The 25918-nt window shown below is 37.2% G+C and overlaps 1 protein-coding gene across 6 annotated transcripts in view; it reads left to right on the plus strand.

Moving 5' to 3' along the window:
* Ryr2 (ryanodine receptor 2) overlaps window positions 1-25918 on the plus strand; it is a 659796-nt gene that overhangs the window by 617006 nt on the left and 16872 nt on the right. For 5 of the 6 annotated variants that reach the window (XM_063260102.1, XM_063260105.1, XM_063260106.1 and 2 more), the window contains 11 exons: window positions 866-2163; window positions 3015-3082; window positions 4939-5086; window positions 8089-8175; window positions 8781-9002; window positions 10516-10646; window positions 11954-11996; window positions 13534-13667; window positions 16891-16951; window positions 20301-20447; window positions 22810-22944. In XM_063260102.1, the coding sequence (XP_063116172.1) occupies window positions 866-2163; window positions 3015-3082; window positions 4939-5086; window positions 8089-8175; window positions 8781-9002; window positions 10516-10646; window positions 11954-11996; window positions 13534-13667; window positions 16891-16951; window positions 20301-20447; window positions 22810-22944 (2474 nt within the window). The remainder of the gene's footprint in view (window positions 1-865; window positions 2164-3014; window positions 3083-4938; window positions 5087-8088; window positions 8176-8780; window positions 9003-10515; window positions 10647-11953; window positions 11997-13533; window positions 13668-16890; window positions 16952-20300; window positions 20448-22809; window positions 22945-25918) is intronic. The other variant, XM_063260104.1, reaches the window with a different exon arrangement.

The following is a 25918-nucleotide window of genomic DNA, read 5'->3' on the forward strand; positions in this document are numbered from 1 at the left end:
TTTTATAAATAAGAAAACCAAAGTGCAAAGAAAGCCAAGCAATCTGCCGGAGTTGTTCAGTGACCTGAGTTGGTGGAGCCTGGACTTGGCCCACTGAGGAGCTCCAGATCTCACAGGCAAACCCACTGTGTCTATTGCCTCACCAACAGATCATGCAGACTTCATGCCATGCACTGTTTCTACTCTCTGTCTTTTGTTACATTACACAGCACATTCTACCCAGAGAATCAAAGAAATAGAAGTAGTCTGTGATTCTGTGGCTTAGGTTCATATTTAATTTTCTTAAGATATCCAGGAACCTGGCCTTTTCTACCACTGACACTCTGGATTAGGAAAAGCTATAGGAAGGCACTTTCCACTGTGAGTCAAAGGATTACATAACTTGCTTAGTCTTGATGTTAGCCTTTAATAATCATGTCTCAAAGAGCATACTATAAATGTGCTTGGTAAAGCTCAGTTACCTCATTTACAAAATTAGAATTAATAAAAAGTTCCTGCCTAACATGTATAACATTAATTCAAGTATTTCTTTGATAGTGATTTTTAAACTATTGGCTCCCATTTCCTTGTCTAAAACATGTTATTTATTTTATTAATCTGAGGTAAGAAAAGTCAGCTTTCCTTCAGACACTGTTTTATGTGAGTCACTAATCACTTTGTGAATATGGTTTTGCATGTGGAATCACTTTTAAAATCTGCAGTTTACAAATTGTCATTCATCTTTTCCCAAGACATCATACATTGTGAGATAAGAAAAGAGATAGCCTTGATTTTTTTTTATTACAGATCTACATTATTTTCTCAGTAGATCAAATAGTTTCATAAGAATGCTTATTTTGAACAAATGCAATTGTTTTATCACCAGGTAATGTTGTGAATGGAACCATTGGCAAACAGATGGTTGATATGCTTGTGGAATCTTCCAATAATGTGGAGATGATTCTCAAATTTTTTGACATGTTCTTGAAACTCAAGGACTTGACATCTTCTGACACATTTAAAGAGTATGACCCAGATGGCAAGGGAGTCATTTCCAAGAGGGACTTCCATAAAGCCATGGAGAGCCACAAGCACTACACACAGTCAGAAACCGAGTTTCTCTTGTCTTGTGCGGAGACCGATGAAAATGAGACTCTGGATTATGAAGAGTTTGTCAAACGGTTCCACGAGCCTGCAAAAGACATTGGCTTCAATGTTGCAGTCCTGCTGACAAACCTCTCTGAGCACATGCCCAATGACACCCGCCTGCAGACATTCTTGGAGCTGGCAGAAAGTGTGCTCAATTATTTCCAGCCCTTCCTGGGCCGCATCGAAATCATGGGAAGTGCCAAGCGCATCGAGAGGGTGTACTTTGAGATCAGTGAATCCAGTCGGACCCAGTGGGAGAAGCCCCAGGTCAAGGAGTCCAAGAGGCAGTTCATATTCGACGTGGTCAATGAGGGTGGGGAGAAGGAGAAAATGGAACTGTTTGTGAACTTCTGTGAGGACACCATCTTCGAGATGCAGCTGGCTGCCCAGATCTCAGAGTCAGACCTCAATGAGAGGTCCACAAATAAAGAGGAGAGCGAGAAAGAGCGGCTTGAAGAGCAAGGGCCCCGAATGGGTTTCTTCTCCATCCTTACAGTCAGGTCAGCCCTACTTGCCCTCAGGTACAACATCCTGACCCTCATGCGGATGCTCAGTCTGAAGAGCCTGAAGAAGCAGATGAAGAAGATGAAGAAGATGACCATGAAGGACATGGTCACAGCTTTCTTCTCTTCCTACTGGAGTGTTTTCGTGACCCTCTTGCACTTTGTGGCCAGCGTCTGTAGAGGCTTTTTCCGAATTGTTTGCAGCCTGCTGTTGGGGGGAAGCCTGGTGGAAGGTGCTAAAAAGATCAAAGTGGCAGAACTTCTGGCCAATATGCCAGACCCCACTCAGGATGAGGTGCGTGGAGATGGGGAAGAGGGAGAGAGGAAGCCCATGGAGACTCCGCTGCCCTCGGAAGACCTGACTGATCTGAAGGAGCTGGCAGAAGAAAGTGACCTGCTCTCAGACATATTTGGCTTGGACCTGAAGAGAGAGGGAGGGCAGTACAAACTCATCCCTCATAATCCCAATGCTGGCCTCGGTGACCTGATGTCCAACCCCGTCCCCATCCCAGAGGTGCAAGAAAAGTTCCAGGTAATGTATCTTGAAGTTGGCTCTCTCTGTAGGCTTTAAGTCTGTAAAACAAATGGGCCAGGCTTTGAGCTGGTGACAAAAGAGTATTAAAGACATAAACTTCTGGAAAGGAGTGGCTTTTTGTTAAACAAAGAACACAAGCTTACTCTTGTAAGTTTTTTGGGTTTTTTGTTTGTTTGTTTGTTTGCAGTGCTGGGGGTTGAAGACAAGTGCTATATTTCTGAACTACATTCCCAGCTCAATTAAGATTCCTTACAAATTATTAAATTATCTTACCAAGGTAGAAGCTTAAGAATTTACCTTAATGATGGTTCTGTTCAGCCAGCTGCCCAGGAATAGTTGTTAGTGTTTACTGTGTGTTTGACAACTTTGGGGCCATAGAGAATTATAGATAAGAAGTGATAAACAACTTATGTGGCGGGGGAAGGTCTAACTCATGTGAGGAACCTAGGAAATTACTAAGTGTTAAATAGGAGAGTCAGTGGACATGAGAGTTTACATCTGTTGAAAAAAATGCAAACACCAGTATGGGTTAAAGTAGTTAAATGGGGATTAAGAGGTAGGACTTAAATTGGCCTTGAAAGAGGATTTGTGGATGTGGATAAACTATAGGATACTTCTTAAATGAGAAAAGAAAGCAGAAAGGATGCCCCTGGAAAGTTTATGCCTTGTAGAAAAGTAGCAGAGCATTTGGAGCAGTGGAATGCACTGCTCACATGACTCTTCCCTCTCGTTGTAAGCAAGAGGATGTCCTGTCTTGGTCAGGGTCTGGCATATGGTCACATGGCTTCCTGAACATGGTCAAAAGTGATGTATAACCCCGCTTTTCTTTCCCCACTGACTCCTTCAAGGAACAGAAGACAAAAGAAGAAGAAAAGGAAGAAAAAGAGGAAACCAAATCTGAACCTGAGAAGGCCGAGTATGTGCAGTTTCTGTATTGTGTCCCTCTGGTTCAGAAAGTCTCCATTTCTTGTCCTCTCTTTGGAAGCTATAAGGGAGCATTTCATCCAGCAAAGGAGCCACAGGATACAACCAGGTTCCTCAGTGGAGAGATGGTAGTGCCAGGGCCTCAGCCCACAACAAGGATAAGTGACATGCACTGCTGGGCCGAATGCCACTCTCTTCTTCCTCTTTGTCCTGTGAGGGTTCCATCTATATGATCCTTTCACAGCACAGAGGATTCTAATGACTCCATGAGTTCTCTTTAAATGATGACTGAATTCTGTCTTTAAGACTGTACATGCATTTCCACTCTTTTGGAGAAGGATGGAAACAGGCATTCTAAGTAAGGTGTCCAAGGATCCTGTGGTATCATATTCCTCAAATGGCAGTTCCAGGGCCAGATTTAGAGAATCACTTGGGGTGTTTGTTAAAAATGTGGGTTCTTTTGGTCTGACTCCAAAATTCTAACTTACCATGTGTGATGGTGGGGCCCAGGAATCTTTATTTTTATGAGCAGGCATAATGATATAGAGCACAATTATAAATGTAGCAGGAGAAAATAAAGAACAAAATGCAATTCTGTCCTATCCCTGGCTTTGTTAATAATTGAAACCTGTATCTTTCTCTAAATGTATGGACCATTAAATGAACATTTTGAAAAATTGGAGAAAGAAATGAAAGTTTAAGGCTACATCTTATTCTTTTCGTTTATTTTTAGATTTTCTTTTTCATTGCTTATTCTTGGCACTGCCATTATCATAGATCATTCATTGTTGAATCTGTTGCACAAATAGCCATAAAAATGACAGATAAAGAGGAGAATCTATACCTCTTAAGGGTTAAATATTAAGTAATATATATATATATATATATATATTATAAGTTGTACTTATGTTCGACTTTTAATATTGTCTAAATATTGAAATTTAACATCAAAGGGCTTGGTTTTCTATATTAATACATTTCTATATTGATATATTAATACATACACAGGATAAGACCAGGTATGTATATGTGTGTGATGTATATGTAACTTTACTTTCAGAAGGGATTGATATTTTTAACTTAAAGACTTCCAGGTATAAAATTTCAGTCCTTTTAATTTCATTACTATTTGGAACTCATAAAAATATAATGAGCACTTACACTAAAATTAATACACTTTATTTAATAAATGATATTTGTATTTTTTTGTTTTGGTAGCACAAGGACTGAATTCAGGGCTTTCATACAGAGCTACATCTGCAGGCCTTTATATCTTTTATTTTTGAGGCAGTGTCTTGCCAAATCACCAACTAGAGGAGGCTGGAATAGGATTTGTGATCCTTCTGCCTTAGCCTCCCAGGCATGTACCACGTGTACCACATGGATTGCAGGCATGTACACAACCTCTGATAATGTATTAGTATCCTCAGCCCTTTGATGTTAAATATCAATATTTAGACAATATTAAAAGTCAAACATAAAACCCTATCTTAAAATATGGAATGTAGGAAAGTTAAAACAAAAATCTTTGTTGTTATTCTCTTCTATAGTTACATGCTTTTATTGCACAATTAAAAGAGAGGTGCTGGATATGAACATAAAGACTTTTCAAGCTTGAAAAAATCTAGATGTGAACTTAAAGAATTATACACCTATTAAGAATTGTGACCATCAAGGAAATCCCGCCATTTGGTCTAAAATTCAGAATAGTATCATTCATTGGAAGAGAAGTTAGTTTTCAAAAATGACTCTGACATGAAGTGTTTGTTCACTTGTTTATCTTTGTGCAGCTCCTATTTGGTTCTTTAATTTCTGGATATCTTGTGCTTTATTCATTTGCTTCCATAGGGGAGAAGATGGAGAGAAAGAAGAGAAAGCCAAAGAAGACAAGGGTAAACAGAAATTAAGGCAGCTTCACACACACAGATATGGAGAACCTGAAGTTCCTGAGTCAGCATTCTGGAAGAAAATCATTGCTTATCAACAGAAACTCCTAGTAAGATGATTTAAAATAAATGTTTCTGATTTATTGTGAGACAATAATAACTCAGACTTAGTAAATATTTATTGACCTACTCTTGAAGAGAAATCTCATAGCCAGCCATTTAGTCCTGCAGACACAGGTGTCTGTCATTATTTGGAGAGCTTGGTCCCAGGACCTGCTTCCACACCAAAATCTGTAGATGCTCAAGTCCCTGTTATAAAATGAAATGATTATTTACATAGAACCCATCCACATCCTTTTATAGACTTTAAATTATCTCTAGATTACTTATAAAATCTAGTACAATGTAGATGATATGGAATAAATTGTTATACTACATTGTTTAGCAAATAAAGGTAAGGGGAGAGATGTTTAGAATGGAGGCAGTTTGACGGAAAGATTTTCTGTCCACAACTGGTTGAATTCATGGATATAGAACCTGTGGATACTGTGTGTTTTATCCGCCCATCTTAGTGTGTTTATTTTTTCACAGTGAATGTCTTCGGTCCATAACTGCCTATTGTTTAACACGTGACCTCTGCACATGTTCACACTACCCAAAATCCTTTGATTTAGTGACTGCCAGTGCCCTGCTCTCAGTGTTTCCCCTAAAAATCTTGAGGGTGCCTAAGTACACATATTAAGAGGCCTTGAAGAAGCTTAAGACAAAACATGCTTTCTAGGGGTTAAGTAATTAATAGTAAAGTTCTAACTGGTTTAGTCTGTACCTCTCAAGTGTCCTCTTTTTGTGTAGGAAAAAGTCCAGTTAAAAAATATTCTTCACCAACTTTCCATTGATGACATTTCAAAGTTACTCTTTAAGTAGAGACAAATAAAAAATAAAGGAATGAAAAGAGATAAGACTTCTTTATGTATACATTTTGGCAGAACTGTTCCCCAAATTCTTTATTTTCTAATATCATTTACTGCAAAGCACACTGCACATAAATATTTCAGAGACAGCTCTGGATAATCATTAATGTGATATCCCACAGTGGGTGCAATGTAGCAGACATAGCTGTTTCAATATACAGGTTGAAAGGATTCCCCAACACCTAGCAGTAGTCTCATGGGTTCCTGAAGAGTGTGTTTAACTACAGTTGTATTAATTAAGCAGTTGAAGTTTTACTTCCATCTCTCTCTGGGCTCCACATGTTCTCTTGTCCCTGAAGAGCTCCGCATTTTCTTGCTTGTTTTTGCAGTTGATTGTCCCTGCTCACCAACTTGCATGCTCAGGACTAATCATGCTGCCACAAGACCCCATCTCCCTTGCTCCATTGCTCAAATCCTGATCCCTTACCCCATCCTGCTCAAATAATCAGGGTCGGCTAACTCAGGCCCGGTGGCTTTGTCCTACCTTCTGAGGAGAAGCAGCATGACTGGCTCACATGGGTGTAGTGGCCAGCCTTTGTGCAATTAGCTGTGGCAGCAGACAGGGCTCCCTGTGGGGAGTTGGCACCAACAGAGGTGGGATGTGAACACAGAGGGATATTGTTCCTTTGATGTGGCTTCATGATGCTAAAGCCGTGTGTTTCTGCCTGAATACTTCATACATATTGCCCATTTATGACCAAAACAAACACTTGACTTCCCCATAGTCTCTATTTCCTTAAACCCACTTCCTCTAGGTTATTTTGTTGTTATTGATGATGTTATTTTCCCAACTCAGTAAATGGTACCAAACATTTACTTAGCACTCAGCCTCGAAATCTGAAAGTTATCACCTTTGAATCCTTTTCTCTTACCTCAAATATAATTGCACAATAATTCTCAGTGTTTCTTTCCAAATGCATCCAGAGTAGGCCAGATTCTTGTCATCTTCACAGCTGCCACTGAGTCTAAGTCACCCACACCAATATCACCTCTTCCTGCATTCCTGTAAGAACTCTTAAGTGGTCCCCATTCTCTACCCCCACCCCCATGACCTATTTTCCACATAGAGGGCTGGAGAAATCTTTGTATATCATAATCCAGTTACATCATGTCCTCTTCAAATTCTCCATTAGCTTCCCATTGACCCTATAGTAAAATAATAATTATAATTTAACAATATGTAATCTTTTATAACAATGAATATAATAAGATTAAAAGATATCGTTCTATATTAACTCATTTACTCCTCAAAGCAAAATTATGAGGTGGCTTCCATTGTTCTCTGAACATTACCAATAAGAAAACTGTTTCTATAGTAGTGTTTAAGTCAGTGATGTTGAAACTTTTAGAGATGAGTGAGCCAACCTGCAACCTGAAACTTTTTTTTTAATTGCAAAGTACAAACACTGCAGTTAACCTGAATACTGAAGTTTTAGTTTAGATAAAACCACTCATACATTAATGTCTTATGTCCACAAAGAAAAATAACACATTTGCCGTAGGCTCATCAGCAGCACATTTAGGAAGTGCTGGGTACTGCCTTCATACCAGGCAGGGCAGTGACCCTCACGGTCATTGTCTGTTTCAGAGGTCATAAACCACTGTAGTGTAATAGTGTGAACTGTCATCAGAAGTCTTCAAAACCCTGATTCCTGCCCACCTGTCTGACCTCTTCTTACACGTCTGTGGCACTTTGTTTACACAATTCCTCACTGACAACAACATTGCTCTGGATTCAGGGCTGCCCTTGTTGCTCCTGACTCAGCACAGTCTTCCCCAGGCATTCAGAGCCTGAATTGCTCCAGGAGTCCACTCTGTGCAAGCTTCCCTCCTGGACAGTCCTCACCTGAACACCTCTCCAAAATACCATCCCATTCCATCAGCCCTTAACCAGGTGTTTTTGTTGTTGTTGTTTAGCTTTGTTTTGTTTTGCTTGGCTTTCAGTGTACTTCTTTGTTACCTGATTTCTCTGTGGTTGCAAAATCTTTCTCCTTCTGTGTGTGTCTGTAGCACCAAGATTAATGCTGAACATATAGGCTACCAACCTATAGTTTAGGGTAACTGAGTAAATGCTTTATTTAAATTTTCTAAAAATTTCAAGTGTGTTGACTCAGTGACCTCATAACTTTTTTCACCTTCAGAACTATTTTGCTCGCAACTTTTACAACATGAGAATGTTGGCCTTATTTGTCGCATTTGCAATCAATTTCATCTTGCTCTTTTACAAGGTGAGTACATTTAGTGTCTCAACAAGCAATATAAAAATACAAGTAGACTGAAGTGCATATACACATTTCTCAAACCTACTAAGGAGCACATCTAACTGTATTCTAAGTTGCATTTTAATGAAAGAGAAAAACTGACGCCCAGGTGTATCGTTGATACCCTGGAAGGCAGGATGGATTTGCTCCTTCAAAATCAATGAGAAATAACTCAGCTGTGAGTATTAGATTTGGCTGAAGGTTTGTCCACAGTGGCCCCATTTAATTCAGCCAAATACCTTACTTGTAATTCCATCTGAGTGTGATGTAACCTGTGTTGAATTCTTCTGATAATTGCCATGTCAGCAACCTATTTTTTTTCTTGCCTCTGATAGAATCCTTATAATTCAGTTGGATTAGAATGAACTTTAGAAACCTATTTATTACTTGCCTTTGATGCTTGAAAAGCTGCCCTCTTGGCCTTTGTTCTTAGTCTTTTCATCATGAAATGACTTCACATCCAACTCTTGGCTAAAAAGGTGGTGTTGTCCTTGTTTTTTTGTTATCTTAGATGCATCTTAGATGATATCTTAGATGCAGAAACTGACTACCCTTTACATGGTTTGAATCAGGTCTCCACTGCTTCTGTGGCTGAAGGAAAAGAGCTGCCCACTCGAAGCCCTAGCGAAAGTGCCAAGGTGACCACCAGCCTGGACAGCAGCTCTCATAGAATCATTGCCGTTCACTACGTGCTGGAGGAGAGCAGCGGCTACATGGAGCCCACATTGCGTATCTTAGCTATTCTGCACACAGTCATTTCCTTCTTCTGCATCATTGGCTACTACTGTTTGAAAGTAAGATAGTAAGGCACCAAGGCATCTGCATACATCTGTGCATGTGTGTGAAGGTGTGTGTGAGCAAACCACATGCGTGTGCACATGTGTGTATGTGTGTTAAGAGATTAGAATTTCAGGGAAGCTGATTCTGAACCGGAAATTATGCACCTGAATTTTATTTGGAAATGTCCCATGAATCCATACCTATAGGCCAAAGGAGGAAGCAGGATGAAGTGGAGGGCAAAGCTGGACTATTGTACAAATCAGCAAGGTTTGGTCATAGACATTTGTCACTGAAGCCGAGATACCCTTTCATGGTGTTCTGGTCTGGCCTTTCTGTATCTACACTGGCCTGCCATTCACTGCAGACTGCACTAGGAAGGGAATTCGTATTGTGGCTTTCTCTCTTCTGTTGATAATTATTCACACCCATAACTTGACCCCACAGCAGAAATGAGTTTATCTCCCACTGTTTCTCATAGAGACGTATGTTAGGACTTAGAAAAACATGCATGTGTCATTTTGATCTGTTACTAGATAAGTATCTAGTGCCATCCTTGGCAGAAATGCTTTATGGCTTGTGGCACTTTACCTAGAAAATCATACAGCTTTATCCTTAAAGCTCTGCCAAGGGAACAATAAAATTTGGTGAACAGAATTTAAGATAGTCCCTCAGAGTGCTTACAGCTGCACATTACTTGGCAAACCTTTTTGTCTCTTCCTAGCAAGGCTGCTTGTCATTTGTGGTTCCTTTATTTTGCTGTCCTTTGCCTCTGGTAGTAAAGGGTCCAAAAAACTTGAGAATTCAGGACCCAGGATAAATGACTAGGGTGTTAAATGTCCTTTCAAGCAATTTAATTCCCTTTTCTTCACCTTGTTTTATAAGGTATATATTCCTGGGATGCTTCCAGAATGCCTGCATCTCCCATCTGGCTATGCCTGTGTACAGTTGGTCCACATGAAAAGAGAATCCATACGTTCTGGAGACAGCTTAGCAAACTGAGAAATTTTTGCTAAAGTAGAAAAATTGTTTCCCCAAATAATGTGTGTTGGGCCTGCTGAGCATGGAATTGTTAGGGATTTTCAAATAAACTATATTTTTAGAAACACATATTTTGAAATATTAACAAGATTGCTAGATTTCTATGTTCATCCACATTGATACATAATACATATATGTGACATATATATATATGACAGTCATATATATATGTGACAGAATATATATATATATATATGTGACAGTCTAATGCTTATCTCTTTATTATTTAGGTGATATTAATGAAATTATCTGTTAATTTGCTATGTGTTTAAAACATATGCATATGTATTTCCTCTGTGTTGTGGTTTTCCAAAACTTTTTAGATGCTACTTTCTACTTCAGTGTAGCTGATTCATTTTTGCTCGATTTTTACCTTCCTGGAAATATATGGGAACTATTTCTTTTCTAAAGCTGTTTTGTAAAGATAGTGACCACAGGAGATGCCATTAAGTCTAAACTAATTTTAGTGTGTTTATTTTTCATCTGCAGGTCCCATTGGTTATTTTCAAGCGAGAAAAGGAAGTAGCACGAAAATTGGAATTTGATGGGCTTTATATTACAGAGCAACCTTCAGAAGATGATATTAAAGGCCAGTGGGATAGACTCGTAATCAACACACAGTGAGTGATGAATTATAAATGACATTTCTGCACTCCAAAATTTCAAAACATAAAAATACTTTGCTGAAGTTCTGGCAAATTTGTCAAAAGTTCAGCACAAATAAATATGAGTTACATATTCAGCCAAGAAAACCTAAAGTAGACACTGTTAGCCTCCTAAGGGATGCTCTCTATTTGTCCTCTCTGTTCTTGAGATCTTTATTCATGAAGGGCTTTGGGGCTGTTTCTATACTGTGATTGGAGTCGGTTCTGTGGCTCACTGCTCAGGGAAGCATGTGGCAGGAGGGATGTAAGCTGTAGCAGCAGTGTTTTCTCACCTCAAAGCAGAGGAAGCCTAAATTAATCACTAAGGAAAGAGTTGTACCATTAAAGATACAAATATTAAATTTTACTCCTTTATGTGTCTGAGTTCTAAACTTTCAGTTAAACCAGTAGGCCACTGTATATAAAGCTAGCTAAATGTTGTAACAGGATATAAAGTATACTACAGAAGTACTAAATCTCTTTCTCTTCAATCATTTAGTCTTATGAATTCAAGATCTAGTCTCCTAGTTGCTGTTTTAGGTATAAATCTATCACACTACACAATTTCCTACCATAAGAAGGATTAATGATATAATCCTTTCTGAGTAGTTTACACTACTTGAGAGTAAAATATTTTCCAGTGATTATGATTAGCTTGGCTTATTGTTTAAAAAGTTACAGTTTTTAGTAGGTTCCTAGTTTTCCAAAGATACTGATTTATTTATACACTGTATATGTATGTTTACTCTAAATGCCAAATGTTTTGTTTAGCAATTCTACACATTAATACTTAACCTACTAAAGTTGATCCCTTTTAGTAAATTCTGTATGTTAATCAAGATACAAGTGTCAAGGATTAGTGCTCTACTGACAGTTTCTTGGAAAATAGTTGATGGGAATAAGACTTTTTATTTTCATTTGAAAAAACAATGATTGATTTCTAGATATTTTAATTTTTAAAGACCATTGACTAATTTGTGTTGATATTATAAACAAGTGATGAATATAACCTAGTATTTATTAATAAGTATGATTGTTCATTAAAATATCTACCCATAATTTTAGTATGATTTATGTGAATACATTTATATATTAATGTTTAAAATAATGTTTAATGTAACTGGGACAATGAAAAATTAAGCAATAAGATGATAACCTAATTCATTGTCCTTTGTGGATGGAAATGTTTATATGTTATTTCAAGTATTTTATTTATTTCAAGGTGATATCATTTATCATTTTAAAAGAATAATATATTACTTCTCTGTCATTGTATTTTTTAGGTCATTTCCCAACAACTACTGGGATAAATTTGTTAAAAGAAAGGTAATCCTTCTTAGAAGGAATCAGTTTGCTATTTTTTTTTTCTTATTGTGCAATTCTGGTTTGAGTTTGATATGGTTTAGATACAGAGTGAGATATTGAGGGGTGCTTTGTCTGCCTGCTAATGTTATTTTCAGGTGACAATTTCCAAGTTATTTCCAATGATATTTTCCAAGTGCACTAAATATGAATTTTAAGAATAGCACAGAATTCATACTCTGTAGCTCCAAAATAAATAAACATCGTTTCATCCGCCCATTTTCAGACTCAGCTGAATCAACATGCTCAGTTCATAACAGTAACAAAGCTTGGTAAGGATTTTCTTTGAAATTGTCTAGGTTATCTAAGTTGGCTAAAGGCTATTTTTACTTTCTTTTTATAGCGTTAAAGATTTTTTAAAAACACAAGGCCTTATCCTTCTGTTTCTGGCTACCTTGGAGTGTGATAGGGAGAACACTTGATTCAGCAATGACTCTGAAATTACTATGGCTCTGATGTTAACCTTCTGGCTCAAGGATCAAGGGTCACTTCTGTAACACAGGTTTCCCTGTTTTTCTGGGATGAAATACATGTGTGAAATACATGAAATATACTTGTATATTGCAACCTGCCATTTTTTGCAGCTCCTTTCTTATCTTTTGAACTATCCTAACTGCCAGAATAACTCAGGCAGCACACTATTTCATAGCGAATTGTAGCACCTCAGCGTACCAAACATACAAATGGCCAGAAACGCCCACTGGATGAAGTCATTTTCCTTTGCTTTCACTAATTAAGTGCTGCTTCAAGGGTAGATGACAGTGAATTAACGTGAGGACAGAGATGGATGGTGACAAAATTGCAGGTCTGGGAGCTTTTGAAGGATTCCTGGAATCAGGAAACCAAAGGGAGAGAAGTGGGACAGAGACTTTGGTTGCAAAATTGTGGGGTTGAAATTGAGACCAAGAAGTTGTGATGCCATTCCTGTGATGTCCAGCTTGGTGGGATGCAAGGACTAGCAGAAGACCATCGGTTGAAGACTCAGTCATTACCTGGATGTTGCCAATCTCATCTCTTGCTAAGTTTAGCAGCTTTTTAGTCATGTAATGTTAGCTGTGTAAGACAGTTTCTTTGTAACAAAACGGGATGCTAATAATGTACAACTTGAATATTATGACAGCCATGTGAAATAAAGGTTAAAACTTAAAGGTATGACAATCTCATGCAATAAAGCAGAATCCCTGCCACAGAATACAAATTTGGTGATGGCCATTTTGCTTCCATTTCCACTTTTTACTGTTTTACTGCAGTCCTTCATCTTCTTTGTATATGGCTCCCACTCTGGAAGGAGAAATTTTGTTCCTCAGATGTGTATTATTTAAAATGCTGTAATCTGATTAGCTGTAAACAATGTGATTGTGGAAGATGGCCCATAAACTGGACTTTAAGTGATTTTTAAAATATGGCAAATAGAAAAAGTATTCATATAATTAGACACTGGTATACATACATACATGGTGTTGCTCATTGATGCCAATAAACTGCTCTTTCCCTGCTCCAGGTAATGGATAAATATGGAGAGTTCTATGGCCGAGACAGAATCAGCGAGTTGCTGGGCATGGACAAAGCAGCACTGGACTTTAGTGATGCCAGAGAGAAGAAGAAGCCCAAGAAGGACAGTTCCCTGTCGGCTGTGTGAGTGCCATTTCTGGTTTCTCCAGCAGACCAAGAGCTGGGAGGAAAAAGGAGAAAATAAGTATATTTTTGAACTTGTGGGATTTCCTATACTTTGCTATCAGAGGAAGAGCCAGATCCACAAAACAGAGTGTGTGGTGGAACACACCAATAATCCAAGCATTCTGGGAGCCCTAGACAAAAAGATTATGAGTTGGAGCCCAGCCTAGGCAATTTAGCAAGGCTGTTTCAAAAATAAATAAGAAGGGAAGGAAGGAGAAAGGCTGAGGATGAAAAAGGCTCTGGATTCAATCCTCATTACTGAAAAATAAGTCAATTTCCACATATTTGAGTATTTAGATCTATGAAATAGCTGGCTTTTTTCCTATTAATTTTTGAAGAGATTTTTTTATTTATACAGAGCACAAGGAAAAATAATATTCTTATTCTTAATTTAAATTGTCTTTTCCACCCTTAAATGCCCTGTAAAATCACATAAAACATGAAAAAATACAACATATAAATGTTTTTTGTTTCTTCTTGTTTGAGAAGTTTCTGAGGTGTTTTCTGTTTCTTCTTGTCTTTGTTATAGAAACTACAACTGGTTATATTTTTCTTAAAATATTCAAAGTTCATATCCTTTTGTTATAGTTACTATATCTTTTTTAAAGTAGAAAAGTCTTACTATGCTACAAATACTATACTATTTCTTTCTTGGAAGCTTATTCAAAATGAAATACTTTTTACATAGAATTTCCAGTGAATGCTGTTATAACTAGAAGGATATAAACCAGTTGGATTTGATTCTCCTGAGATTGAGTCTGTGCTTCACATAGCTATCACCTCCTCCTTCCCTCCATCCCTTTCTCTCTCTGTCCCTGTGTCTTTCTCATTGTCTCTGTGTGTCTGTCTCTCACACACATAAATTTATGTGATATAAGTACACATATATATCTGTTTATCATATGCAAATACATAGACTGTCTCTAAAGCATTTAGCCAAGGTCAGGCCCATTCAGGGTGGTGTGGCTGTAGACTCCTAAGCATTTAGAAAGCCAGTGTCTTCACATTGTGCTACATCCCCACCTTTTGATCGTCATTTTTAACCTTTTTTTTTTGTTTTCTTTTGAGACAGGGTCTTACTAAGTTGCTGGGTTGCCCAGGCTGGCTCAAAATTGTGATCCTCCTGCCTCACCCTCCCAAAGTTCTGATATTATAGACATGTGCCACCACATCTATCATAAATGCTGTCTTAAAGTGAATATCCAGATAAAAGGAGATTCATGTATTTGTTTAATTGTCAAATCCATGAAGCCTGGTACACATCAATTTAAGAAAGTGGCTAGCTTCCTTCCTGGAGGTAGAAGGCTTTGGCAGCCAGAAGGGCTTTGTGATTCATGGTGCCATTATGAGGCAAAAGCAGCAGCTCATTTATCAAAACAATCTAGCAGAAGTCCCCAGCTTGTGGCTTATAGCTTACCCTTTATCCAAGGCCTGTGGCCAGAGGAAAACTGAGTCCTGATTAGCCAGTATCAGCCATAGCTGTTCTGGGGATGGGGTCAGCTTGGGCCAAGCATGGCTACCACTCTCACTAGAAGAGACTCTTGTGTCCTACCAAAAGAAATGGAGCTACTGATGATGGTAGCACATCATCAGCCTAACAGATGATAGAGATCAAAAGCAACTAATAATAAAAAGTATCTTTAAAACAAAGTAAAAAACTATAAGATTCAGACATCCTGGTATAAATCTTTATTTTGCTTTAAATTAGTTTTGTGGAAAATAATTCACTCTCATATCATTTCCAACTTTCTGTTTTTTACTTAAGAAAATTTATTCTTGTATTGGAACCATTGTTAATGTCCAAGGAATTTTTAAGAGGCTACTATAATAATAAAAGTAATTATAGCTCAGAGACAGCTTTATTTCTTTAAAAAATAGAGCTGAATGCAGTGATACATACCTGTAGATACAGCACTGGGAAGGTTGGCCTGGAGAATCTCTTGAGCCCATGAGTTCATGTCAACCTGGGGAGCATACTGAGACACTCCCACGGCCATGCCAGGCATGTTTTTTTTGTTTTGTTTTGTGTTTTAAGCAAAAAGCCTGAGCTAAGGTAAAGGAAACTTCATCCTTCTGCAAAAAAAATCTCTTAAAACATCACCTTTGATTAACAACTACTTGTCCTGAAACTTCTAATTTAAGGTTATCCTAATCAAAGGAAAATATTAAGGAAATAAATACTACAACACTAAGTCTAAAGGAGTCCTTTTGGAAACAATACTACCCCATTATACCATACAGTATCTTTTTCTGGCTTAGCATGTCAGTTACCTAGAATCAGAATATTGAAAGACTGACTAAATGATTATAATTTCTATACCACAAATCAATGATGAGTCCTGAAAGTAATGAGAATTAACAAGTATATTGTAATGTATGTATCTTCAGTTTGCAAAGAGCATGAATATTCATGATCAGATTAATACATTCAGTGTATATTTATTGAGAGGAATTTAATGTATGTGATATGCTTGTTGGTAAGGTAATCACAGACCATGATGGAGACCCATACACACGAACACACACATACAAACACACACTCACAAGGTGACCCCAAACAGCTGCAAACAGAGTGGAAATAACAATAAGGGGAAGTCTGTCGAAACCACTGAGGAAACCAGGGGACAGGATTACATTCTTCACTGTTAGAAACCTGAACAGAGAAGGTGAGGTTTCTAAAGACAAAAGCAAACAACCATGTAAAAATACTCTTTCACAATTAAAATAAGCATAGTTGTAAAATAAATTTTACAGTTGACCAACATCATTCTGCACAAATACAATTGTAGGTGTATAACAAAAACAATTGAGGTAACCTTAGAATTGTACATATTGGCTAATTTAGTACAGCTTCCAGGAATAAATGTCAATTACAAAGTGGATTTAGCTAGTACTTAATATAGGAAAAGAAAGATGAAGATAATGGGGGTGGTGTCTTTTGTTGCTTTCCAGCACCCCACTAAAAAATAAACTCACAGAGCAGTGGTTTATATACTGAGAGGAGCTCCCTACAGATCTTTGGACACATGGGGTGGAAAGGAGTCCCCTGGGTAGGCTTCCAGTCTTGCCCCTGAAGATGAACGCATGTGGGCAGCCTCTGTCACAAGCTCATGGTCTTTGATTAATATGCATATCTACACATTCTGCTAGTTATTTACTTATTTATTTACTGTCATTCCAGACTGAACTCCATTGATGTGAAGTATCAGATGTGGAAACTAGGAGTCGTTTTCACTGACAACGTAAGCCTCCTTCATCACCACCACAGAAAGAGTGCTGAGATTAGATGAGTCTGTAGCTGAAAGGACCAGTGTTTAAGGAAGTTACCCAAATACCAGTGTGTTTAATTCAGAGCATTCCCTATGTGTAAACATGATTAATCAGCTCCGTCCATCATTCCATCTCTTAAAAACCAAAAGGCTAAACTAAAAATATATCTTTACAAGAAAAGGAAACCGAGATGCAAATTCATACGCATCTCCAGTTAGATTTTTAGTTGAGCAGAGCATACTTTAACTTGTGTATATGTTAAAAGAAATTGCTAAATAAATAAAAGTCATTAATTGTGCTAACTTTAGGTTTTTCCCCAAATTAAGAACATTATTATATCCCTTTTCATGAATGATCTGTCTGTTTATCAAAGAGCCTTTGGAAAGGAATCCTGGGGCACAAGTATATATTCAAATATAGTGAAAACAAGATCACTTTCAGCTGAAAGCCACCGTCTCCAGATTTCATTTGTTAATTTTACTGTTGACTTTTACAGTGAATGTTAGTTCCCACTGAGCTATCTAAATACCTATGACACTTTCAAATTTTATTCCCTTCACTCTCAACTCTATGCTATACCCTTCGGGACCAGAACTTTGAGTATTATATAGATATCCCCCTTTGCCCCCAGAGCTTGAAATCATGTCTCCTAAATATCTTTAAGAACCATAATCTGTTAACGTGCTATCTTACAACTAACTTATTTAATACAATTATATCTCAGTTCACAAATACTTTTGTTTGCAACAAATAGCATTTCACAGAATTTTTTTTTTTTGCAAACTCTACATGGGATAATAAACACAACCATGGTTATCTTTCCCGCAGAAGCACAAACACGTCCATCTTGTCCAAAATCATGGAACAAATTAGGTTCATGAACCAAGGTATTACTGTAGTAGAAACCCCTGAGGATAAAAAGGAGCACCCCAAACTCCAGCTACTCAAGTAGCTATTCCATCTGATTTGTCAGTCTTCCATGCCACAGTCCTAGTGTATCTCACTTTTACCCAGGCAAGCTGTCTGTAACAGTCACCTTGCTGTGGTCTTCTATCAAGTAGTGGCCCCGGTAGATCCTGAAGTCAGAAGCCCTCTCTCTACACATCCTTCAGAGGCATCAAGGTCTCTTCCACTGTGGCTTTATGGCTTCAGTCTGGCCAATCACTTCTCAAAATGTATTCAGTCCTCAGGAATGAGATTTCTCTCCAAACATAGTTAGGATTACCTAGATTCAATAAGAGAGTCCCAGGTACATCTCAGTTATCTCCAAAGGGGGGCGGGAACTAGTGTTAGATATGTGCTCAGTACTGAATGGCACATACTGAGACTAAAAGTGAGTCATTCTTTATCTCTCATTCAGGTTTAACTGGGCCAAATCTTGGCTCAGCTTATCAGTTATCCTATGCCCTAAAGTTGTCCATTTCCCTCAACTTTTCTATTTCTTAATAGCCTGCTAGTTACTTACTGCTGGTTACATTGCTAGTATCCTGTGGCAAACTGTCCCTCCCTACCCTCCTCCCTACTGAATCCAGACTGGTAGCCACACACAGTTTTCTCTGGTACTGTTTTTTATTGTTTATGTTACCCAAGCTGCAACTATTCACTTCAATACCACTTTTTCCTTCCCCCCAATACCTGCTGTGGCCCTTTGCTTAAGCTAATTCTGAACCCTTCTGACTTTGCCTGTCTTGCTGCTTCTTACAGATTGCAGCCTCTAACTGGAATCAGTGCATTAGTCCTTTGAATTTAATGGCCCTGTTTCTTGTAGATGTTTTAAGGTAGTAGCATACTCAGAGGGAGCTCACTTTCCTCGTTTGTAAATTGAACCTAAAGATGCCTCTCTGACATGGATATGGCTAGAATAAAAGGAGAAACTGTGTGCAAGTATCCGGAACAATGAGCAGCAGTCAGTAAGTGCTCAAGACAGTGCGCTGCAGTGCCTCTCCTCACAAACCACTCTCGTGCTCCCGACATTCTACTTGTTCCCAGGAGCTTCGCATTGTCTCCTTTAACTTGCACTTGAGGCCTTCCAGCCTTTGCAGCCTGATGTTCCAAAATGGGAAGCAGTACTCAAGCCCACTCTCCCTCCCAGGCAGACGCTACTGTCTGAGTGCCTTTGGTGTGCATGTGTGCCTGTATGTGTGGAGTGCTAGAAATTGAATGCAGGGCCTTTGAACTGAGCTACATCCTTAGACCTTTTTATTTTTTGTTGTAAAGCAGGGTCTTCCTGTGTCTAATTTGCCCAGGCTGAGCTCAAACTCTTGTCTCAGCTTCCAGAGTGCTGGGATTAAGGCATGTGTCACCATGCTTCAATGTCTTTTTTTAAATGCCCCTTTCTTTTCTTCTACTTGGCCTTTAGCTCTGGTCCCACATTGCTCATAAAATATCTTTATCAACAAAGATCCTCTTTCTTTTTTTCTTTTTAAATATTAGGATATATTATAGTCAGAGCAAAAGTTTCTACCTCTTTCCAAAATAAGTACTCCTGATCCTACTGTCAATATACTTAATGAAAAGGAACTCAAATCCAAAAAATGAAAGCAATCACAGGAGCTTTTTCTATCTTATTTGGTGCTCCCCAAGTATATACATTTTCTAGCATGTGTCCAAATTAATTATGGTCTGGATTTCTACAAATAGCACCAGTTGTATTATTAGATTTATTATAGATTTTGATGGCATCAGGAGCATTTTGATTTCTTTTACTTCTGTTCATGTAAAGTGAAATGTTTGGTTAATGTAACTCCTCACATATTCTCTTATAACTTGTAGGTCTTAACAAATACTGATTTAAGGAGTGAATAAATGAAAAAGGAAGGAAGAAAAAAGTTTTTATTTCTTTGACTGACTGTAGACCAGAGGTGCTCAACCAGAGAGAATTTTGCCCCCTTGTGACTTTGGCAATGTGTAGAGACACTTTGGGTCGACACAGCTGGGTACTCTTGGCATCTAGTGGATGCTAGCCATCCTGCTATGCCTGGGGCAGCCACTCCTGTAAAAAATTACCTATTGCAAAGTATTGGTTGTGCTGAGATTGAGAAAGTCTGCCATCAAGTAATAAATCAATATTTTTTCTCCATGTGATGGTAAATAACAAAAATCACTCTGCTTTAAAGGTGAGGCTGACATCAAACATTTCCATACAGAGTAAAAATAAAATACCCAATGTGCTACCACAGACAATTAGAATCATAAAGTTATAGTCTAAGAATCTGAGGTAGACTGAGACATTACACCAGGCAGGTTGAAGCCAGAGCTGCTTTTGACGATAGTCGTATATTCTGTCTTCTGACATGACTATCCCCTGATTTGTGTTAACAGTCCTTCCTCTACCTAGCCTGGTACATGACTATGTCTGTTCTCGGACACTATAACAACTTTTTTTTTGCTGCTCATCTTCTTGACATTGCTATGGGATTCAAGACGTTAAGAACCATCTTGTCTTCAGTAACTCACAATGGTAAACAGGTAAGTTGTTATCATTTTCTTCCCCTTGTAGAAACTAAAAAAACAAACACAGACAACAAATAAAACAATTGTTTACTGCACACACAGAGCATGAATTTTTTTTCTTGTTTGTTTTTTGCAGTGCTAGGGACCAAATTTGGCCTTGCATAGTTGGCAAGTACTCTATCACTGAGCTATTACACACTTAGCTCATGACAGTGTAGTTTTAAAGTTGTTTTCCAACTCTTATTTCCAACTCTCCTCTTCTGTTCTAAATTCCTAGGATTAGTAGCTTTAGAACCTCTTAGACCGGCTTTCAAAACTTGGTTTGAACTAGTAGCTCTATGATTCTGTATAAATTAATTAATGTTTCTAAATTTCAGTGCACTTATTTTGTAAAATAAAAATACTAGAAGTGCTTATCACATTTTAATGAAAATTAAGTGAAAGCAAATGGCGAAGATTTAGAACAGTGCATGTGAGGCACGGAGGAAATGAGTTACTGTTTGGGCATTAACCATGTTTGTTCTACTTGACATTGTGGGAACCAAACTACCTTAAAGTGTACGGAGGCATTAAAATTTAATTTAATGTGATGTGTTAAAATTGTACTCTTTTTCTCCACTTTTAAATTAGACCAGAAAAAAAAAAAAAAGATATCATGCCTGACAAGGTCATCCTGACTTGTAGGAAAACTCTAAATCCAGAAAATCAGCTTATGTTCTCATGGGATGTGGTTATTTTGTATTAAAATTGCCTGTTATTGTGAAACCCTTTGCAGAACATGTATTTACTACTTAATTAGCTATTTTTCAAGTGGCTACTGGGGTAACAGATTCTATGTTAGGTATTTGGATTAACAGAGGTTTTATTTTCCAGAATCTTGTAGCCCAGCATGTTTTAAAAATCTGTGTCCCTCCAAAAACTTGAGCCTTTGCATTTGCATTTTCATGGCCCATAGTTTAAAGATTCAGCCAGAGATTCTTTCATAGTCACTTTCAGCTCTGATTGGCTGTGACATGCACAGCAAGTTGTGGTCAGCGATACAGTTTCCTGTGCTTGCCCACCAGTCAGTGGTATGTGTTTGAGCTAGACTGGAGGTCCTGAGTCACTTGTATATTTCTACACAAAACATCTGGCTCTATATCCAATCAATTTGTGAGCTTTTGTGGAGATTATTCTTATCCTTTTGAGGTAGCAAATTTTCATTTGCAGAAATATGTAGAGCTGAGGAGCCTTAAAAGGGAGCACATGCAAAAATCTACAGTGTGGTTGTACTTCGTGGATAGAAAGGAATTAAGCTCTTAAGCTTCTATTAAGATAACATGTATCTCAACATAACTGTGAAGTGATTTTATGAAATATATATATATATATATATACACACACACATACATACATACATATATTCATATTTGGTCAGGAATATGTAGGTATATTGTCATCAGACAAAGTACATGTAAACATAACACCCTATATATTTTCATTTTATATTTGGTAAAAGTCATTATTTAAATGACTTATACCATATTTAAATGACATATACCAAATGCCATATAATACTGTAGCATATAAATATTCCACCAACTCTCTGTCTCTCTCTCTCTCCTTTCTCTTTCTCTTCCTTTCTTTCCTTTTTCTTCTCCCTATCTGTCTCTCATTCTGTCTCTGGAATTTAAGAAAGATGATGTAGAATTGAAATGAGATCAAACTGTGGCGTTTAATTATATGTCAAGAAAACTTGCCTTTAAAATAGTGTTGTTCCTCTATGATCCTTCTCATTTTGGTTGTTATGTTTACAAAACAAGATTTTCAGTTTTATATTTAATCTGTTTATATTATTATTCCAATTGTGTTTCTAGATTTCAGAATTCCTTATTAGTTCTAAAATATGATTGACAATAATTTACAACCCCTCTTACTATCATAACAAAAGTAAATGGGTTTATTAGGGGTGTAAATTATTTATAGAAAATACTGTTCATTAAAAAATGAAAGTGCTTCACATAATATACATCATTAAGTATGTAGAGATAAGAAAAATGAATGTTTTGTTTACTAGCATTATCAATTTTATTTGGATATGAAACGAAATTGTAATTTATTTACACGCCAGCTCTGCTACACATTTATTAGTCAAGTAATTAGGTTTTGTATAAAATAGCCTGACAACTTGATAAAAAAACCTAGAATCTGTAAATAAATTTCTTTTCTAGGAGGAGCTTAGAAACGTGAGAAGTAATGAAGTTGTGGATTTTATTCATTGCTAGTCAGTAAATTCAGCTATATTGTTATCAGCTATATTGTTATCATCCTAAGCAGATGTCAAACATACCAGTCTTTGGTCCTCTATTTCTAATACATGTTCACTGTCACTTTGCAGCTCGTGTTAACTGTTGGCCTGTTAGCTGTTGTTGTATATCTGTACACTGTTGTGGCATTCAATTTTTTCCGAAAATTCTACAATAAAAGTGAAGATGGTGATACACCAGATATGAAATGCGATGATATGTTAACGGTGAGTTTACACACTTTGATCTCATACAAGTGAGAAAATTAATCCGGTTTTTTTCAGTCTAAGTGATTGTGTATTTACTCTTTAATAGTGCAGAACAGAAAATACTGAACATAAGAAAAAACTGAGTAGCTCTTTAAAGAATCCCCAGGTTTCATTTTTTGCAGATTTTAGAAAGGACCATTTTTATCAATTTTCTGCTTCTGCCACCCAGACTGGTAATTAGTAAAAAAGCTGAGAAACATAATTAAAAGTAGGATGAACAATTTCATTTCTATAACTTGTTGTTCATATATTCCAGGGTAGCAGAAAAAACTATTTCCTGAAAAGTATTTTGAAACCTTAACTTATTGTTTGACTGAAGTTACTAAAATACAAAATGAAAATTTTAATGACTTTGCTACTTTGTGCTTTTATATTGAATATCTTGGCTTAAATTTCTGTTTTGGTCTTGGTTTTCAAAAATCAACAGATCTTCAGAAAATTTCAGATTGATTTTACCACTGTTTCCCAACTGCCTATCTGATAATATCACACCAGAAATTATCATACATGAGAGATTAGGTAGGGGAGGAAAAATCAGGCACAATGTGTACTGTTAACTAGAAAGAGTTGGATCTTTCAACGAGCTTTTCAGGGAAACATCAACCTCACTGGGGTTGTGGGAGCTGCTGTAATAATACCAAAATTACTGTACAAAAAATAGGTATCCTAAGTCATGGCAGAGAACTACCACTATTATAAAGACTAAACAATTTGATTTTCTTTTCTACTGCAGATTGATGCATCAAAATAGAACAGAAATATAGAGTAAAACAGATACAAATACTCATGGAAACTAAGACTTGATAAACATGCAACAAGCATGACATGAAAAATAAGTTAATAAATGGTATTGATATCATGGACAAGCTGTTGGGGGCAAGTGATACAAGTGGATACCTACCTTGCTCTCTCAGTCAATAACAATGGGGACATATTTGACTCTTAAATATAAGAATAGTAATTTGTAAATGAGGCAGAATCAAGATGATATAAAACCTAGGATGTACAAAAATGTAAAAATTATCTTTAAAAACAACTATAAATGAAGTATTAATGACAAAAGATACACTGGCAACAATACACTCAACATTATAACAAAGGGTAGTTTCCCTCATTTTCTTGATTATTATATCATTGAAAAGAAATGAACCAATAGAGAAGTGGGTACAGTATGTGACCAGACAATTTATAATAAATTCGTGAGCTAATAAATGAGACCATCAGAACAGAACAGAAATATAGAGTAAAACAGATCCAAATACTGGTTTGGTCTCAGCTTCGACCATAATGAAAGAAATGAAGGGCAAAACAAGGAAAGAACATTTTTCATTGTAAAACAAAATAAAGCTTGATAATACCTACAGCTGGTAAATCGGTGAAGTCAGCACTTTCTTGATGCTTACTGGGAATTTAAATTGAGGCAACAAATTGTTAAGGGAAATTTGTAGAGACTTTTTTTTCAATATCTAGCATATGTTTCCATTTTGTTGCTCTTGGACCTGTTGATTCTACTGCTAGTCACTAAAAAGTTTACTTACAAATATGCCTCTGTATATTCAAGCATATTAGCTACACTCACAAATTGGAAATAATCTAAATTCTCATCAGTCAAGTCCTGATTAAAATCTGTTAAAGTATGCAGCTATTTAAAAATGATATGCTAATTTTAATTGCATTTAAGTGTGTGTGCGTCAGAGGTAAGATGCTAAGTAGCATCATAGGATGCATCAGGAGTAAGACCTCAGATCACAAGAGAGACAAAAATGTATGCATTTCATTTTGATACTTTTCTCCTGTCTGAATTATTCCTGTTTTCTTTTTACCACATGCCATGTTCTTTCATTTTTAGAAACCTATTTTTCTTCATCATGTTATAAAGGAGAGCTTAATTTAGTTCCTCTCAAAATTAGTGTACCAGCACCTTGGGAGGCTGAGGCAAGAGGATCACACGTTCAAGCTGAGCCTGGGTGCCTTAGAATAGGCTGTCTCAAAAACAAGAGGCAGAGTGGGTTTGTAAATTAGTGTGAAGGCCCTGGGTTTGATCCCTAGCACTGCCAAAAATATTGTTAATGTAACTGTTATATGGATTATTTCCTAGTGAGCAGGAGGGGGCGGAACATGAGGGAACCTAACTGGGCAATTAACAGGAATTCATAATTTTCATATTCAGCAGTATCTCAGTTGTCGAACCCAGTTTGTTTGAAATTTGTGTTTGAACACCAAGACCACAACATATTTTTCCCATAAGAAGTAATGGAAAACTAAATAATTGGTCCTGAGACCCCCAAATTATACTTATACATTCATTTTTCTATTTTTTAATACATTTCACAATGATATCTTTCTTTACCTTTTTCATGGTTCTCAGTTTTCCCCTTGGCTTCATTGCCGGTATCACTAGCTTACTTTGGAGCTATTTCGTGCAAATAAAACACCAAACCAAAAGCACAGTGACAAGCATTTTAGCTCACACGCACACTACAGTAGATATTCCTGGCGAGAGTGGCACTTAGACTGAAGCGCCACGTGTTTGTCCTCACAGCTAGATCCCAGATGTGACTCATTCTCAGATACACAGGGTTTTCATGTCGGATTTTCAAGTTTGACTTTCAGGCAGAGTTAGGAAGACTGAGAATATTTTTAAAACTTTGTTGTTCAAGTGGTAGAAAGTTTGCGCTGGAGCCATTTGACAGTTGAGATATTGCTGTATTTCGTATCACTACTGTGCTGAAGATATGCTTATGACTTTGTGATATCTATGTGCTGGTCACCTGTTTGGAGAACATAAAGTGGCAGCTAAAAAAAAGTATGATGGTCATGCTCTTTCATCCACAGACTTTAATTTTTCAAGTAGAAGATATCATCCCAGTTATAGGTTCATAATTTAGATTATGCACTTATTAATCAAGAACTTCTGTAGCACTTATGAGAA

The sequence above is a fragment of the Cavia porcellus genome, unplaced genomic scaffold (genome assembly GCF_034190915.1).
Source record: "Cavia porcellus strain 051 isolate PalLab524CR breed Dunkin Hartley unplaced genomic scaffold, mCavPor4.1 scaffold_13, whole genome shotgun sequence".
Classification (NCBI taxonomy): Eukaryota; Metazoa; Chordata; class Mammalia; order Rodentia; family Caviidae; genus Cavia; species Cavia porcellus.